This window comes from Mya arenaria, chromosome 14, assembly GCF_026914265.1.
Source record: "Mya arenaria isolate MELC-2E11 chromosome 14, ASM2691426v1".
Classification (NCBI taxonomy): Eukaryota; Metazoa; Mollusca; class Bivalvia; order Myida; family Myidae; genus Mya; species Mya arenaria.
The window spans coordinates 17,848,044-17,868,363 of record NC_069135.1 but is presented as its reverse complement, the minus strand read 5'-3'; the positions used below and the strand labels follow the sequence as shown (position 1 = coordinate 17,868,363).

Genomic DNA, 20,320 nt, shown 5'->3' with positions numbered 1-20,320 from the left:
CGTAAAAATACATGTAAGATGAAAGCCTTTTAATTGTTTCAAACCCCCACGAGAGTCTTACTTAGTGTTTTCCATGCCTGCCAAGGCCTTTATCCTAACATATACTAATGATGGTATTTTTGAAGTTCTAAAGTTTTGTTGTCTTCTAGGGTTATGTGTCTCCTGTGTAGTGATTGTTTGGGCTTCGTCCTTGTGCCTTTAAATTTACTAAAGTCACTGGTACGCCACTCGAGTTCTATTTCATATTTATCACATTTATTACCAAAAAATCAAACGGCACACAATTCCGACTTCGTAATTTGTAAACAAATTAAGTTTGATCGCATTTTGTTATCTTTTGTGAAACATATGTTGGATTTAATAGCTATCTAAAGTACCAGACAGTCCTTAACACTCTTATCTTTCGGATCCCAGACATTGTCTTTTTCCTGATGTTTCCACATTCGCTGAGTTGTTGAAGCATTTTTGTGTTTCCTGTTTGTGACAGTTGACTTAGATTTACGTTATTTCCGTAGTCAGCAATACAAACAAAAAGCTTGAAATATTCAAATAATGTATTATGTTATGTGTTATAACCGTCCCCTACGTTTTCAAAGTTATATTGCCAAATAACTGCATAACTGACCATTTCCACAAAGTCTGCACATTTATGCAGATATTCGGCAATATAATCTCAGGAATCAAAACACTAGTGTATACATGTTTTTAAAAAATAGGTATCGCTAACAAAGCGTATTAATTATCTAGAGCAATCACTATTTTGAATATGAGCATCACCGATCATCGCACTGCCAATAACAACCATTCGTCTGTCATGGTGCTAAGATTACAAGAAATGAATATTTGAAGTTAAACGATTAGTCCACCTCATATAACATTAGGAAAATCTTTCATCGTACTTAGCATATTTATATATCCTAAACAAAGAAGAGTTTACTATGTTAACGTTGGAATGAATATACCTCCAACTCAACTTGAATCATATTTGATTCGATTTTGTTAATTTCATGTTCTTATGTTATCTTATTGTGTTTCAAATATATGCTTAGTCCCATTCAATCTTGGAGAAATTACCATTCTAATGGAGAATAAATTTCATGAATATATTTTAAATATTGTTTCATTTCGCGATTCTATTGATAATGAATGTAACTAAATATATTAAAGTACGAAACACTTCAATAAATTCAATGTTTAAGCACTGCCTACTTCATTTTATTTGATAATTATGTCTCAGAAGTATTATGTTAATATCCTTTAAATACCCCCAACAACCGCTTGACAAAGATGGTAATGTAATGTGAAATGATGTAGTTTGTTGAATTAATAATGCTGTTATAAAAAGCACCCGTCGTATCTCATATCAATATCACACGAGTATATTGCGAGTTTTAGATGATGATAATTTTATACCAATTATTAATAGAGTCAAACAACTTCATCACATAATAAAAATATTATTTTTTTTAAAATACACTTAAAATTGAAAGGGGATAGCCCAATGGCGAGGGTAAAGAACCTCTATGCCCTCCACGTTTAAAAAAAAATAAGTATCAATTTATCTGTAGGACAATGTTGACAATTACATGTTCAAAAAGAAGGACTTAACGTCACTTTTTAAAACAATACTGTCACCAAGTTGAGAAAACTGAGTTAAATTTATAATGACAAAATGCTTAATGAAATAGAATGGCAAATGAAACTGAGTGAAGATGGTTATATTTCTGCTTATCTTGCTAACTTATGTTAAGGCGGATACGTTAAGATACAATAAGGTTTCATATAAGTTCTGTCCTCAATCTGTTTAACTTCCTACTTGAAAACTAGTAATTTTGAGATGCTTAACGAAGCATTGGAATAGCCGATTTTATCTGATATGAGTATGATGTGATTGTCATCGATAATGTTATCGCATCAAAGACAAATGAAAAACCCCGGTGTAATGCTAATTACTGATGAAACCTTGGAATAATAAACATCATAAATGGTCTGATCCAGAACAACGACACAATATACTCTAGTTAGTGATTTCCATGTTTTAATTTCGCACTGTGTTTTTTTATTTTCATATTATGTGTTACATTTCATATTTTTAATTATCAAACTAAGCTGAAACCCTAAACGTGGTCAGTTGTCATAAAGTGGTTAATCATCAGTAGAACTGAACGTTCACTCAATAATATGAGTTGTATATTATTTAAACGATGTTCGATCGGTTTTTCAAAAGGCTCATTTAAACGTTGATGTATGGAAATGTTGTAATGGGTAGGATTTATTTACAATAATTGATGCTTGTAATCACTCAGAGGGAAAACAAGAATGCCTATTATGAAAATGAGAACGTTATAAATTGAGGAAATTTAAAACTGCTGTTTTCTGAAAGTTAAATAGGAAAAACACGATCCACTTCAAAAATACATGTCTATCCATTTTAAGTTTTTTCACTTATAAGATTCTCCTATGAAAACAGTATAACAAAAAGTGATCATTAACGATGTTTGTCCTGCAATATTGCTGAAATTTATATTGGAGTATTCATTAAATTAGCTCTTAGCACGTACATATCAAACCGTATCAAAGTTTCTAATCTAGTTGACCATTTTTCTAGAATATTTCAAGTCTGATGAATTTCGCAATAAAACACATACGTATTTGAACCATTGTTCATTTTATAACGTTAGAGGCCAGACAGACCAGTAGCATTCATGCATTCGTAAGATTCACCCATATGTTAGCCTGCTAACACCATGATTTGTTAAAATGATAATAACATCTGGACATAACAAGCATGTGCTACAATGCTGGAAGAGAAATCAAGTATATATCTCATTTACGATGGAAAACAGCTAGAAAGACATAACTTTCTAGTATTTGTCAAAAGAACATAGTACTAAAATATTGAATAATCGACTGCATTAATATACCGTTCTAGAGAACAACATGAAAGTTTATTTTCATAAATATACATGTGGTTTTTTTTATTGAGATTGCATACCACTACGCTTAATACATGTGAAACACTCACGATGAAGTATTATAACAATGATGTCAATGTATACACAGTATAAGAGATCAAACGATCATGACGAATGTAACGGACTTACAACACTGAAACAAACAAAACTGGAAAACTAGATTGCAATCAAAATAGACATGAAATTGGCTACTGAGCTTGTTTCTGTAGTTTTTCACATAAGTAATGAAATAAACACATAGTTCATAAACATTCCCGAATAGGCCGTCTACCTTACTATTACTTTCAAATATGATTTGAAGAATCATTTACAAATAAACAAGTGAAACCTTTATAATTGGGCAGATTAAAGTTTTATATACCAGTGTGCGCTCATCCACACAGAAGTTTATCCTTGTAAAAAATATGCAGTCAATATTGGAGGAAATATTTTATTATACCACATGAAAATGCAACATTTCAGACTTCAATGAGCCAAAACGGTATTATGGGCTGATTACCCTAACCATTCAGCTACATTTAAAGCGTATATACCTCGGTTTTGGGCGTACATCAATCAGGTTTGCTCTTATTATACAAATGTGGGCGTATATTTAGTAGACATGAATTGTGCTTCATCGCGACCTGGTTTTAATTTTACTACATGAAAAATAATAAGAAAGGGAAATTAAAACCCACTTTGCAATCATCGAGTGTTCCCACAACAAAAGCAAGGTCAAGTGCTCATTGTTTAAACAATGAATCTCTACGCCGTTACATACTTACTACAGTCCTTTTATAAATATAAGGTTTCGCTCAACAAAGTCTTGTTTTATGAATTTTCTCTCACAACAATTGACTCATTTGTATTTATGTTTCAATGATATTACACATGATGGATGTTTAAATGATATTTCATGTGACTGTTTGTTATGATATTTCAGATGATGACTGAGTCCAATGTACAGTCAACAAGTAAATGTACAAGGAATCAAAGAACAAACGGGCACAAGTGTTAAAGAGCTGCATTTCTGACTACGAGAACGGGCACGTGTGAGTGGTGGATGATGTAATCGCTGACGGAGCCGAGGAATGTTCTCCGGACTTTGCCGAGTCCGCGTGTGCCTGTAACCACGAGCTTGCACTTTTCTTCCTCAGCGATTTTGCAGACGACCTCTCCTGGCTTCCCCTGACCTGTCCGGAATTTGCCCGTCAGCTGTTTAAAATGAAATACAAACTGTATCATTTAAAGACTTGGTTTAATATTTTGAAAAAAGGTCTTTGCATTTAAGTTACAATATTTCTTATTTTCATTTAAATGAAATTGTGTTTGCATTTTGGCCAAATCTCTAAATAGTCGATCTAAAACATTCTTTGTCACTTCTTACCTTCTTTTTCTGTACAATTTCTTTGTACTTGTTCTCTAGAGCTGTCACTTTCTTTGTTAGATCTTTTAGCAGATGATCAACAACAGCCGGGCCTGAGAAAACAAAAGAACACCTAAAGTATTAAAAACCATAAAATATAACATGAATTGAACTATGACCTCTTCGTTAAAGCCATGAATAAAATCATAAACACGATACAACTATTTAATCTGTTTTTAACTTCAATAACTAAAGCCACACAAAGAACATCTCGAAAATCAGATTGTGGTGGAATTTGATATATACCAATTTTCAAGGTTTTTCTTTTGAGGTTAAAATGTCTTTATTTACCATAACAACCCTCTTACACTATATTAAAAACACTTACTGGCCATAGAGAGATCATAAATTTCTGGAGTGTGTATCAACACGAGATAGTCGTCTGCTCGCATCACGTTGTCAAAGTACCCTGAAACAACCATGGAAATCATTGTAACAACATAGTAAATTATCAAACTTTGGCTTATTAATACAAGTCGGTCTAGACATAATATTTCAGTCTACTTTGTAAATAATGGGGGGATTAAGAGTTTACTAAAACAGATGCATGCATCATTCATTTATGAATGCCAGATAGTTTGCTGCCATGTGATTGTATTATGTTGGGTAGATATTACATAAGAGTAAGCCTTTAAAATTGTAAATAAAATAAAAAAATTACAACCTTTGGTCACAAAAGTACGATTAGGCCAAACCAAATTGATAACTTGTTCATCGGATTTTTTTCCAAAAAAATAATGGGGCGAGCGAGCGAAATGATAATAAAAATATTTGTTTTGCTTTTAGCAAAAAAGAGGAGCGAGCGAAGAGCGAACAAATATATATAGTGATTTAATGCATGATTGAGTCGGTGTTTTGATAATTGTTACGATCGAAAAACGCGGTTATAAGGGAAAAGGTTACATTCTACTAAACAAATTAGCGCTCGTAAAAAAATAACTATTTTTTTTTAGATAGTGCAAGTGATATAGTGCAGGTTAGTGCCTCTGGGCGCAAGTGATAAAAAAATAAAAAATATTTTTTTTTTTGCTTTTTTGAAGAAATAGGTGCGGGAAATCCGATGAACAAGTTATTAATTTGGTGTGGCCTTATATCGGTATTTCCAAAGGTAAAGCACTAACTCAGATTATGTATATTCGCTGCACAATCATCATACTGTTCAAGTACTGTTCGTGTTCGTATATGTTGATAGTTGAAATATTTCACCAGGAAAAGTAATTGACAACACACAACATAAAGACCTTTTTTTAAGATCTGCGCCATATAAACCCTGCTAATAAATTAATGCCGGTTTTGCAAAAAGTTCATATATTATACATACATGACGTATGATATTGATCACTGCTTCACCGTGTGATTTGTAAATACGCTTCTTTCACACTATATAATAATAAATCCGATGTATCTTTTTTCAGCATATGTGCCTACAACAATGTTCGATTTCGGTCTAATCCAATTTCTCTCTAAATGGCGTTCCTTCTCAGGAAAATCGATGTGCTAAGATGACAAAAATACATCTAACAGCAAGAGCTGATGCAACTGCACCGATGACTCGGACAAGGCTGATGTTTTCAGAAAGCCAATTTCAAATTGTAAAAGCTTAGTAAGAAAGTAACAAGAAAAAAGTTGATGCATAGCATCAAGTCGGCGCAATGAAATTAGAAGAAAAACGTGCATGCAGATAACCAAAAATGGTTAGTATTTCAATGGTAATATTTTTTTATGTTGGGTGTACATATGCTCGAAGGACATTATGGTTAATATTATTGTTACAATAGTTTAAGCCCGGAATTATAGATATTCTGTTGTTTTTTCTCCCAAGCTCATCCTCAGGTTGAAACTAAATTATAACAAAAATATACATACGTTTCTTCGGAAGAAATAGAGTCAATGGTCTAATACATAGAGTTCAATAGCATGAAATTCACCTTTTATTTGTACCGGCATGTTATGTGAATTCCTTGCTATATATTTTGTATAAGTTTTTGTAACACATTTCACTCATATGAGTATATAGAACGGGGATAAAAAGTACTATATATCAAGAGGGAATTATCTGGAGTTCATTCTTTTGAATGACATTTTCAAATCAAACAATTAAACTCAAGGTTAATTTTTCAAAACTCGTCATTTTTGCGTAGGAGGTTTACAAACACAAAGGATATTGTAATAGTACCGTGTAACCTTCATCTCTGGGCGGAAGTTGATATCAATCGGAACACCTCGACCTGTATCTATCTCGGAGATGGCCGAGTTTTTATTATGATTGAGTTGGTATTTAAAATCAAAATTTTTAAAATTATAAGCAGGGCTATTATAACTTAAGGTTTCATTATCATTTTAAGTGTAAAGTTTTATAAAACATACTGAACTTCATATTGTATCATGCAACGTGGAAACTATTGAAAGCATTGTTCTGCAATTTATGAACTAGTCCCTAAGTTGGAATATTTCTAAAGTAATATCAAATATAGTCGGCGCCCTTCTGGGCGCCGACAACTCATTGCTTTTATGTAAGTAGATAGCATTGCTGTTATTGATTGACATTATCAAAGTTGTTTTCTGTAATAATCATACAACTGTTGTGATATGTATAATTTATATCCCCGTTATACTCAATGCTCTTTTACACTAAGTGTGTCTTAATTTTTAATGACCGTTGCAAGTCGGTAACGTAACCAAAACATGTACTTAGGAAAGCAAAAGGCAGGAACTAGCCCGAAATTTGGGTAAACGAGCAAGACAGATATCTGTTATTATGCACGAGATAATACCAGCATGGAAATATGAACACGTATATATGTTCGAACGACGGACATGCCGTTAAAAAGTCTCTCAAATGATCGAGGTTTTGATATTTTTGAAGTATTTGCTGTCTTGTGACGTTGTGTGTCTCATGTTCAGTCTTTGCACTGCCTTCATCCTTGTGCATTTAAACAGGTACGTAGTTATATTCTAAGATTTAATAATTACATTCAATAGCGATAAAAGGTTTCACATTTCTTTGTCTTGGTTGACCTATCATATGTTTAGTCTTGTTCTTCTTGTTGTTTTGTGCCATTGATGGTTGATAGGATTTTTATGAATATCCAAGCACTGGAAAAAAGCCATAAACTAGTAACTTTAAATACCAGATATTGTCTTTTCTAAATCTACAAGATGTTTCAGAAAAAGGCGGACAGGCATCTCATTCGCTGATTTATGGGAGCCATTTTGTGACATTTGGGATAGATGTGCGTGCTTTTCGTAAAAGGCAATATAAAACTGACACAACTGTCAAAACTACGTCTTACATTATGTGTTGGTACAGTTACATCTGATATTAACAATATATGGATAAGAATTCAAACATCTGCTTTAGAAACGAGTGCTCGTTTCGTTATTAAATGGATTGAATATCGAATTCTTAAGGGTTATATAATGGCAAAAACCGGGAGAGAGTGCGGGCGTTAATGTGTTTAGCTTATGTCATAAAGTCAAAAGTTTTAATCCAATTGATATGAGACTTTCTTAGAAAACTTGTCCATATGTTGTCTTTAACATTTGTGAATATGGGTTACCTCAAGTCAAAAACTAGATCACTTCATCATGTCATCAATTTATTCATTTTATCAAATTGTAAATATACTTGACTACACGTTGTCTTAAATATTTGTAAATAAGGATCACTTCAGGTCACAACCTAGGCTACTAGGTCAAATCTTAGAAAATATTTTCCCCGTGTCATAAATTCGTTTCTTTATCCAATTGTTTTAAAACTTTGTCAATCTTCTTGTCTATACGTTGTCCATAACATTTGTTGAAGGTCAAGTTTAATTCTTCTGTAAGTGACCCCCACCCCCCACTCCTAAAAATATCCATTTATTGTACACAACTTCTGTGTATTGATCTTTATTTTAATCGCCTTATGCTGCTTATCAGATCTCCGATCTGAGTGTTCAGCTGTGAAGTAATATAGAGTTTTTATTATAGAAATGGACAATACATATTGTCATTTAGTTGTTGTTGTTGTTGTTGTTGTTTTCAAATGATAATAATATCATGATAACAATGCCTTTGAATAAAAATAAGAGGTATGTCGTATATAAAAGCCCATTAATATGATTTAACCAAGATGCTTCACAATTTTAACATAACAATGGTGACCAGGCATTTACAATGGATTTAAATATATATGTTATATAACTATTCGAAATTTAATCACACTTATAAATTGTCTTTATTATTTATAAACAATCGGTTTAACTAATAAATACATTAGCTATGCATTTTGTTTATAGGTATTAGTGAGACAATGAGACTATCTACTCGAAAAGTGTCAACCCGAAATGGCCCTGAGCCAATCAACAAATACCTTGGAAATGGCCCCTATTGTGACACTAGTACAATAAATGGGATATGCACAGCAGGGGATTTTCATGCCAAACATTCCTTAAACAAGGTCTTTGATATGGGTCACCTTTGGTTACAAACTAGATTAAATCGTAAAACATATTTCCCCATGTCATAAATTCATTTTTTATCCAATTATTATGAAACTTTGTCAGAATACCTTTCTACATGTTGTCTTGAACATTTGTGAATTTAGTTCACTTCAAGTAAAACATTCGGGTGACTAAGTCAAATGTTAGGAAGTATTTTCCCCATATCATCAATTCATTTTGTTTATGGAACTTTAACATCTTTTTTCTGCGGCAAGTTTACATACATGCACACACACACACATTCAAACACATACACATAACCACACATGTTTTCAAACTGGTACACTGATCATTTTCTTGCCAGCACTGCAGTCATTGATTGTATTTTCAGGATATTTATGTATTCCTGTTTTGTGTGCCATCTGGGGTAAAAAACCTTGGTCTCTTAGGCGTATCTTTTAAAAATGTTATTTTTTCCTCACATCAATGGAATAGTTTCTGTTGATCAACATGGCATTTAATGAGGTTATTTGAATGAACGATATCTCTGATAAGTATAAGTATGCAAGAAAACAACAATAACTTTGTTTGTAGATAAATCATGCATCAGCGTCATTTCACTAAGTTTCTGGGGCTGAGCATATTTACACTAGTTCCAAATAATTCTTTCTTTCAATTTACAGTATTTTATAACAATTTCAGATGATGATTTCACTTGTTCTGTCCATGAAATAAAACATGTTTTATAAAATAAAAATGATGTCGAAATAAACATAATATTAACTAGCTTTATCCTAATCTTGTTATTTATATGCGTTTATTCTAAAATGCTGCTCCAGAAACGCTAATTGAAAACATAAACTACAAAATAAAGATACTTTGATGTTTTGCTGAGCAACTAATTCTGGCAATTTGCTGTGTATCAAGACGAAATTAAAACTCCTATCAAACGGTTATGAAACCCTTAGGGAAATGAGATAATAACAAAATACAGAAATTGACATATTACATATACATTATGATAGGGTTATGGATAAATGCTGACCGCTGTGGAACCAGGCTTAGACAGAAGTTGCTGGAATGACAATACAGATCCAAATGAATTCCATGTCAGGCGGCCAGAACAGAAGTTGTATAGACATGTTAATCGATAAAAGATACCAATTAACAATCCAGAGCAAATTTTCAATACCATTAACATAAATGTATACTCTTTTCTTTCCCTTCAGTATAATATATTTCCTTATTATTAGTATTATATATGTATATATCTTTAACACAGTCTTAGTCCCATTCTATAAATTGACATTGAACGACTCTTTAAAATTCCCGAAAACTATCTATAAATAGATCGTAAATATTGTGATTCCCGAAACCTCTTGAGTGTAATTAAGATCAGATAAGTATACCTTAGCAGTGCAGTAAATGTGGATTGTTTTAAATGTATGAGAACATTCGCTTGTAAATCTTATATGAACTTTTTTTAGGTTGTTAAATACAAAGATTTCCCTCAATTCCATGATTTGGCAACTATGCAAATCATTTTATGATTTAATTATACGTTATAAATTGATTAATATTATGCTAGAAGTCAAACGAATAACTTCTCATATGAACAGCTGTGCTTAGAAATATTCTCGCCGAATTGTTCTAACCCGAGGGCAATATTTATGCGAAAAACTAGCTAAATCTCCCACGCTTAGTAAAAGAGGATCAATTAGGCTGTTTGTTTGAGGGATTCGTACGAGGTATAATCGCAAAATGACGTTGACAGATCAAAAAAAAATCAGGTTTAAATAAGGTAATTGCAATATAAGTATTGTAAAAACGATGATTTCGGATGCCTGGTAACCCATTTCCTTCTGAAAGCGTTTTGAGTTTAGAAAAAGTTCAAAGCACTGACAGTGCTGAATCGCTGAAATATGTACTGTTTATGTACTCAAACTATTTATATGTGTACCTACTTAATACTACATTTATAACCATACAGTCTGGTCAATATATATCATTGTTCTTTTATATGTTTATATACAACATTTTGTATTATTCATGTTGATGACCTCAAAACACATATTTGTACTATGTGATGAGAGTAAAATCAAACTGTGAAACTGTGAAACGAGCGAAGACCACCATCACCATCATCATTACCACCACCAACTAGACCGCCATCATCTTCCCTAAAATCATTTAATCTATAGCAGATTTGATTTGCATATTATATATCATTACATTCAAGCCTAATTGGCAATATTGGCATTAGGAAAGTATTTGTCAAATAGCTGAAATATATTATTATATACAGTGAGATGTACATAAATACAAAGATTCCAACAATACCGAATACTGTTAGCCACACATATATTAATTCATTACATAAAAAAAACAAGTTATTTGACTGTGAACAGCTGCAGCAATAGTGACAGAATATTGTTAAATACAAAGCATTGTATATGTTTTAGGCAAACATCTTACATAGTTTTATGTTTCAATACATAATCAATAAAAATGAGCTGGAAAACGTACAGCTTAGCATGGTATTCAGGTTCAACCATACATGTGTTCCAGGGTGTTGTTCTATTATACAAACCAACTCCTATTTACGAGAATATGGACACACGTGAAGTGTATATACTACTGTTTCTATTCCAAACATAGCTTTTTACAAATTAGTAATATAATTTTATTTAGACCAATAATCCGTATCAATGCTATATGAAAATAAGAATCAATAGATGTTCATATAACATAAGACGTACAAACGCAAGGGTGGATAATTTATACTTGCACATTTATACATAGCAATGCAAAGGAAAATGACACAGCTTTAAATACTAAGATGTTAGAATATGAACACCATTATATGTTTGCAAAATCTGAGGTATAAACTGATCCGTAATGTATAGGATATATATTCTACCAACATTTCTACTGGGTATAGTCCATTTAGCTACCTTATATTTCTGAAGGGAGAAAACTGCTTAAATTGATTATGTTATTGTTATGTTATGAAGAACGACTGCATGTGTTCTAACTATTTATTATTGATACATATGATATTGGTGAGGATGGTACAGCTCTGACTGCTAGAGATAAACTGACCGCCTGTGTTGGCTGGCTGGCCTTATCATACAAGGTGAACTATAAATAGCGGGAGGACTTAATTCATTGCCGTATAATGTTACATCTCCCTTCTTTACAAACAAAAGATATTATCAATAAATATATATGTGATTTGATATCAAATTATTTATATGTATTTATAGAGGAAAAGAGAAGGAGTTATTCAATGTTAGGGTTATAATAGCAGGATTTGAATTTCATCGGAAATTTATTAAAGGTTGTCAGACTAATTTAAACATCAAACAACTAATTTAGATAAGTGATTCAATCAGCTTACAAGCGAAATAAACATCACATGGATTCAATTACTTTTGGTTTTACGGCCCTTCCTGACCTGGTCACGTACAGATTGTGATTGATACATGGAGAGGAAGTACTGCCAATTAGAGGGCTTTCCGAATCTTTGATGTCAGACTGGGTAGGTGTTTGACCTAAAGGCATTTCCTGTATTTCTGGCTCTGCAAATTGACCATGGCAGGGCTCATTGGTCTTTAATAGATCCCGCCTATTTCGTGTGTACATAGACACATCTGGGCACTGAACAGTGTATGATCTTTCATTTAACTTGTCAACTATAGTGGCTGTCTCCAAGTTTTATTTAATTGTTGGATCATTGTATTTTCTCCATATGTTAAGGGTTCTAGTGACCTTGCTTGTCTGTCATAATATTTCTTCCCCTTCTGTTTGCTATCTTGAATACCTGCCTGACTAAATTAGGAGATATCACCTTGGGCATCAGATTTTCCTTAGATGTTGGGAGGATAGAGCGCAATTGTCTGCCCATGTTTAACTGCGCAGGGGAATACCCTGACTCAAGAGGGGTGGTCCGGTATTCTAATATGCCAATAAAAGGATCACGCCCAGCGTCTTTAGCCTTTGTAAGGAGTTTCTTACAAACTGACACATATTTCTCAGCTAGACCGTTTGATTGACTGTGGTAGGGACTAATTGTCTGGTGATTGAAATCCCATTCTTTTGCAAAATCAGCGAACTCCTGAGAGATATAACAGGGACCACCATCAGATATAACCTTCTCACTAAATCCCCATCTGGCCATTATGCCTTTCATTCTGTTTATGACCGTGGTGCTTTTCATATTGGGCAATTCCTTGACCTCAAAATACCTGCTATAGTAATCCACTATCAGAAGATAGTTCCTGTTTTCCCAGGTGAATAGATCAGTGCCTATAATTTGCCATGGATAATCAGGAATCTCAAGGGGAATTAATGGCTCTTTTGGGTTTGAGTTTCTGTGTTTTAAACAGGTGTTGCATTTTAACAAGAAATTGGTAATATCAGCCGATATTCCTGACCAAAACATAACATCCCGGGCCCTTCTGATACATTTCTCAACTCCCATGTGACCTGTGTGAATGAGTTCAAGCATCTGAGACTGCATTGATTTGGGGATGATTATTTTATTTCCTTTCATGACTAACCCATCAATAGAAGTTAATTCATCACGGAAATTCCAGAAGGGCAATATCTGGGACGGACACATTTTTCTAGAGGTTGGCCAACCTTGAAGTATAGTCTGTTTCAACAATACTAAAGTCTCATCTTGACTTGTTTTGTCCTTCAATTCATTCAATTTTCTGTCAGATACAGGTAAATGAGACATAACCATGTGTACCTGCATGTCCATGCCTTGTGACAATTCAGGAAACGTTTCATTTAGAAAGTTCCATGCTCAGTGTGTCTGCAACTGGTACTTGTTTGGATGGATAATGTTTGATGTCAAGATCATATTTCTGTAGCTGTAGTAGCATACGCTGCAATCGTGCAGGAGCTGTGTTTATTGATATTTTGAAAATAGAAACTAACGGCAAATGATCAGTTTGCACGTTGACTTTGTGACCATAAACAAAATGGTGGAACCGCTTGTAGCCGAACAAAATAGCAAACATTTCCTTCTCAATTTGTGCGTAATTGACCTCAGTTTGTGTGAGTGATTTTGATGCATATGCAAGTGGCTTCCCGTCTTGCATTATTGTTGCTCCGAGACCAAACTTGGAGGCATCAACTTGCAATGTTAATGGCTTGCTTTTGTCATAATAGGATAAAACCTGATTCGGGTCTGTGATGATTTGTTTCATTTTGTCAAATGCATCACTTTGTGCAGTTTCCCAACAGAATTCAACTTCTTTAGACAGTAACTGTCTCAGAGGGGTTGTTACATCTGCCAAGTTTGGGGCAAATCTAGACAGATAGTTTACCATACCTAATATGGTTTCAAGTTCTGATTTATTTTTGGGTGGCTTCATTTTCTGTATAGCCTCTGTCTTTGAGGTTGATTTTTTCAAACCTTCTGATGTGAGAAGGTGACCAAAGTAGTCTACTTCTGATACCCCGACCTCGAGTTTGGTTTCGTTAAAACGAATTCTTTCATCATGAGACCTCTTTAGGACTGCTCTAAGATTGGAGTCATGTTCCTCTCTAGATGACCCATACACTAGTATGTCATCCACGATGACAGCTACGCCACTTAGACCTTCAAGACAAGCATCAATCTTTTGCACAAAAAGATCACCGCTTGACTTCAGACCAAAGGGAACTCGGACATATCGGTACCTTCCATATAAGGTGTTAAAACATGTAAGGAACGATGACTCTCTCTCAAGTTTCAATGCCCAATAACCACTCCTAGCATCAAGCTTTTTGAAGTATTTTGCGCCTGAAAGCTGAGGCAATATATCATCCAGAGTTCTTAAAGGGTAATGTGTACGTTGAATGGCCTTATTCAAGTCACGCGGATCCAGACATATACGAATTTTGCCATTGGCTTTTTCGGCAACGACCATTGAACTAACCCAGTCAGTGGGTTCATTGACCTTTTCGATGACACCTAAAGACTCCATGCGGAGTAACTCATCCTTGACTTTTTCTTGTAATGCTATAGGGACCTTTCTTGGGGGATGCACCACAGGCTGGACAGTGGGATCAATGTGAATCTTACATTCACCGGCTAGCAGACCAATGCCATCAAACACTTCCTTGTATTCTTTTAATACCATGTCCTTAGTGAGGGGGTTGACCTGGGAATCTGACATAACTGTGTATGTGAGATTAATGAGTTCAAAGTCAAGGGATGATTGGAGACTTAGCAAAGGACTTGAATGTGTGTCAACTACATGAAAGTAAACATCCTTTGTTTGGCCAGTTCCAGGATGATTACACCTTAAAGTAATGCATCCCTTTACATTTAACGTGCTTCCGTCATAGGCTGAAAGCTTTGAATGTGAAGCTTCTAGAACTGACTTTATGCCTATGTCTCTAAAGGTTTTGTATGGCAATATATTCACTTGGCTACCAGTATCAATCTTGAACTGTACGGACAAATTGGAAGGACCTACCTTGAACTCTGCAAACACCTCCGCATTCCTAACAGTGGACTCCACATTGTCAATCACTAAATCCTTGAAATCATGAGTACAAGAATTGCCATTGTCAATAACTTCATTTACACTTATACACACTGATGCAAAATGGTTCCATTTTTGACATTTGTGACATTGTTTTCCCTTTGCGGGACACTGGTGTTGTTGTTGGTGTTTCCGCCCACAATTTTGGCAAGTCCGGGTAACGTCTTCTCCCAAAGTGACGCGCTGTTGTCTTCTCTGCTCCCACTGGCCTGAGGAATTGTGACCAGGCTGGCCTGAGGTGTTATGACCAGTAACCCTTCTTGAACGAACCACATATACGGCTGCTCCTTGCGATGGTGCCTGCATTTCGCGCAGTTGTGCTTGAGCATATTCAAAGCTTTGACATATTTGAATAGCCTTGCTCAAGGTCAAATTTTCTCCCATATTAATGAGTTTTTCTCGGATTTTTTGTGATACTATTCCAAACACAATCCTATCCCTGATCATGTCTTCACTGTCCTTATAATTGCAATCCTTCACCATTACTCTCAATTTGGTCAAGAATTCTTCGAAAGAAAGTTCTCCCTGTGTCATATTGTTGAAACGATACCGTGCAAAAACGGGGTTGATGTCGGCTGTAGGTGTTTTGTAATCGCTTCACAAATTGCTGACAAATGTTCTCTGTCGGACGCTGACAGTTCTAGTGTTTTGTACAGGTCCCGACCCTTTTCACCCATCCAAAGTTGCAAATAGGTGATGTGTACATCCTCATCCTTCCCTTTAAGTGGACCCTTAAAAATAAGCTCACAGTGCTCTGTGAACTTCTTCCAAGCTTCCGGAAGATTTGAGCTATTCCAATCCATGCACGGTGTTGGAACACCACTTAACTCCATTCTCACAGTGAACAGTTTATTAGATGCTTAATCTATTAATTAACGATCCAATGTTAAAATAATCCACATTTAATACTATATGAGCGTTGAGTTCTTTTCTGACACCATGTTATGTTATGAAGAACGACTGCATGTGTTCTAACTATTTTTTATTGATACATATGATATTGGTGAGGATGGTACAGCTCTGACTGCTAGAGATAAACTGACCGCCTGTGTTGGCTGGCTGGCCTTATCATACAAGGTGAACTATAAATAGCGGGAGGCATTAATTCATTGCCGTATAATGTTACAGTTATGAATATCTGAGGTCCCTCCACTGTAAAAGACTGTTCTTCGTTATTTATATAATTATTTTGCAATATACACTATGTAGTTCCAATGAGGTCACAGTCAGAACCGTCAGTAGTACAAGTATTCGAGTTTATAGATGTTTTCCCTTCTATATCCGTAGTTAAAAGTTTGTTAACTGTTAATATTTCAAAATTATTACACATTCTTACTTCTGGATAAACATGAACATTATTTGTAAACCAAACATTATTCCAGGTATGTTTCACAAACTGATTTGTATTGCAATTTGGTAGTCTCGAGTATCATTTTCAACACCACATGGACTCGTTAGATTTTTTTGTTCTATTTCAAAAATATGAGCTAAAGTTCAAGCGTAAAATGATTTCATAACATATGTTTGGCCTTCAAACATTACAAAATATGTCATTTTCAGTCCGATTGTTGAAGCAAATAAAATCATTTATAGAGAGGATATTTTTTGTTTCTGTGTAATATATTTCACCGCCTTCGTTTTATAAGCAGAGTTGGATTAGATTGTTAGTTTCCTAAAACATGAAAAAAGTAGATTGGCAGTGTTTGGAAAGTCTCCGTTATTTGGATCACCCTTAGTTAGACGTCGACCTTTTAACAATAATATCATCCCTTAGGTCCAAAAATGATTTCAACTTTATGATGATTTTATGCTGAATGACTACTTCCGAAACATAAACTGACAAATAAATAGAGAAATGTACATGCTGACAACGTGTTATCTTGCTTACTTTAAGTTTTCTTTTGTAAAAATACTTCCTGTAATGAATTTCACTTGGCAGAGATGTTTAATCAAATGTTTAATCAAATATTTGGAATAGACAGTTATGCCTGATGTAAACATGCTAAGATTATTATCGAGAATGTTATCATGCCCTTGTGTCAAACATAATACAAATCCCCGGAATAATACTTCTCATGAATGACTCAGCCAAGCTCAATAGCACGATAGCCTGATGTAAGCCATTCTCCATGTGAACATGCTGAGATATTTATCGATGTGTATCGTATATATGTAAACGACATTCAATTGGTTGATTTTCAGACATTAGACCGTTTAAATGATTTATGAAAAATGTAGTAATGAATAGTTTTACTCATCTCGATCTTCGCGTACACACAATGGGGTAGTTACAGAACACATTTAAAGGAAAAACTTCATACGTTAAAATTATTGTAGGAGGAAATGTAACGCTGCTATATTGGTATTAGAATCTTTTATCCCTTATTGGGTTCTCCTACGAAAGTGTATGAACACTAATGATTTCAGATGCGTTCATGTTTGATGAGTTTCCCAACATAATAACACAGGTAAAATAACTTTAGAAGCTAGCCAGACCGATATTTATTCATCAATTCATAAGACGTTCACAATAACTAGCTGTTAGCGCAAGGTTCATTCAATTTTAAATTTGAATACAAATTATACATACCCACCATGTGTTTTCTAGTCATTATCTTTTTTAAATTGTAATCAATTGCCAACGACAAAAGAAAACCATTGTACTTTTTCAATAAACCAATACATGAAAAGTTTTAAGGATTGTATGTTTTCTGTTTGAGAAAACCATTTTTGTGTAATGCTCTAAACGGCGAGTGTGTTTTTTTTCCACAATAAAACAATGAATCATACAGAGTCCAGTCCAGTCTAAACTTCAAGTATACATTTTGTTAACAGCCTAAACGGCACAGAACACACACAATCTCGTTGTACAGCGTGTGAAAAGAGAATTAAGTTACGTACTGAATAATTAACAATGGAACTGGTAACATCTGTCTGGAACGACCTAAAAGAGAATCAGAAAGAAAGCAACAATGCAAGTTCCATATACAAATGTAGATACAATGCTAGCTTACACTGAAGTGCTCGTTCTGAATGTTCACTCTCGTCAATTCCAATGGCAACCTTCCGTTGATTGTCTTTACTTTCCACTTCCTGTACTGCCATATTTCCTTAGTAAAATATCCGTTCTCACACCAAGCACTCCCCGAACTACTACCCCCAGATGGTTTGAAATTTTCCAATTATACGATTCTTGATCCTGACTGTTTCCTGATAATAAGTGTCAGTTCTTCTCAGATTGTGAAACTCTATGAAAAAAGAACGAAAACAGAGATATTTATTGAAGCTTTATTAGCTTGTTTGATAAAAGTATCTAGAAACTCGTTCAATTGAATAATATAGCAAGGGGCCTTAGCTTAGTTACCTTAGGCTTATTGCGTTTATTTAGTGTAAGTATACTTGAAGTGTGCATCATTTCAGAGGGAAGTTGTAATAATGTTTTAATTGAGAAATACATATAATTAAAAGCATTATCCATAGCGTTAGTGCTGTGATATGAAAGGGATTATCAGTTCGCTCACTATGCTTTATGACATTCTTACATGCAGTTCACTTCGTACGATGTATTTCAGAATGTTATGTGTACTTGGTGATTAATATAATTGGATGCATATGCTAGCTTTAAGTCCGTCTTTCTTTTATTTGATTTTGTTTTCTTAAGATACATTTGACTCTTACAGAAATTCAATAATTCTTCTTTTTTCTACTACAAAATTTATGGTAGTCTCAGTCGTATGTGGACATTGTGTTTTTGAGGTATAATTCACAATTCAGTAGATTGTTCCGATCAAAATGCCCTTTTAAATCAACTGGGAATAATTTGGAGAAAAAAACTTCAAAATTAGTTACTTCTCAAAGAGTTAGCAGCCATTAAGACAATCGTAAACATTCGGAAGGCTTCGAGATAGACCTCGAAAATATAAAGAGCTCGCCTCCGATTAACACCATTTTCAATCCACGTAAAGAAGGCCCATTGTAAAATTATAAACCACAAACAAATAGATTGTGTTGACACATAATACGTGCTTGTTTCAGAGAAGATTTTAATTGTAACATCAAAGAATGTTCGGACTTAAATATTTACATGTTTTTACTAATACCTGAAACAAACTGTTTCGACCAGAAAAATTGTGAGTACACAGAAAATGTACATGTCAGTAATCAATATCAACATAGTCCTTGGCATGCATATAATAATATAAGTATCTTTCATGTGTTTCCGGTACGGATAAAAAAAATCCTAACCGAGAGCACGCGCGTAAGCCGGTAACGAGGCTTGCCGAGTTACCGGCCACGCAGCGGGCCCGAGGGTCGGATTTTTCGATCCGTACCGGAAAAACATGATTGATATTTTTCCTGGCATATGTAAAATGATCAATTTATGGAAAGAATGACGTAGAAAACGAACTTAAGTACATTTCACCAAAAAGCGCGTGCGGCGATGTTTACTGACGTCATAAAGCGCAGAAATTTTAAATAACTAAAACTCGCGCTTTTTACGATTATTATTTCCAATTGTGATTAAAAGTCTTGCATACATATATATTTGATTGCGCTTTATTGAAATGGCATAATATACTTTACATGAACCATACAATAAAAGAAATAAATATGGCGCGTTGTTGCGCGTGACTCATCTGACATAGCAGTCTTCGACGTAACCCACTCGACCACCGACCGAGTCGAGCTGTTTTCCGCTCAGTCGACTGAAAAAATCAAGTCACTAGCCCGCCCTGTCGAGTGATTTTTTCCCGAAAAAATAATTATCCGAAATGTTTTACCTATCGGTATCCGTATCTGTTACAACAGGCTACCTAGACGCTTATTGAAATGCGCTGAATAGACGCTTGTACTATGACTGGTTTACCGCTATTCGCATCAGATCGATAAACGCTTATTCAAAATGTAACATTTCGTGTACTTGAGGGACGCTTGAAAAATTGAGAACGGGATACAGTCTATTCGTGTAGC

The 20,320-nt window shown here is 34.4% G+C and overlaps 1 protein-coding gene across 1 annotated transcript; it reads right to left on the bottom strand.

Annotated features, from left to right (window-relative positions):
• Positions 1 to 2,799: 2,799 nt before the first annotated feature.
• On the bottom strand, positions 2,800 to 18,570 carry LOC128218315 (universal stress protein in QAH/OAS sulfhydrylase 3'region-like). Its single transcript, XM_052925965.1, has 4 exons — positions 18,364 to 18,570; positions 4,709 to 4,789; positions 4,342 to 4,433; positions 2,800 to 4,169 (listed from the first exon to the last, which is right to left on the bottom strand). Exons 1-4 carry the CDS (start codon positions 18,452 to 18,454, stop codon positions 3,969 to 3,971), a joined length of 465 nt encoding a protein of 154 aa, XP_052781925.1. The 5' UTR covers positions 18,455 to 18,570; the 3' UTR covers positions 2,800 to 3,968.
• Between the last annotated feature and the right edge of the window lie 1,750 nt (positions 18,571 to 20,320).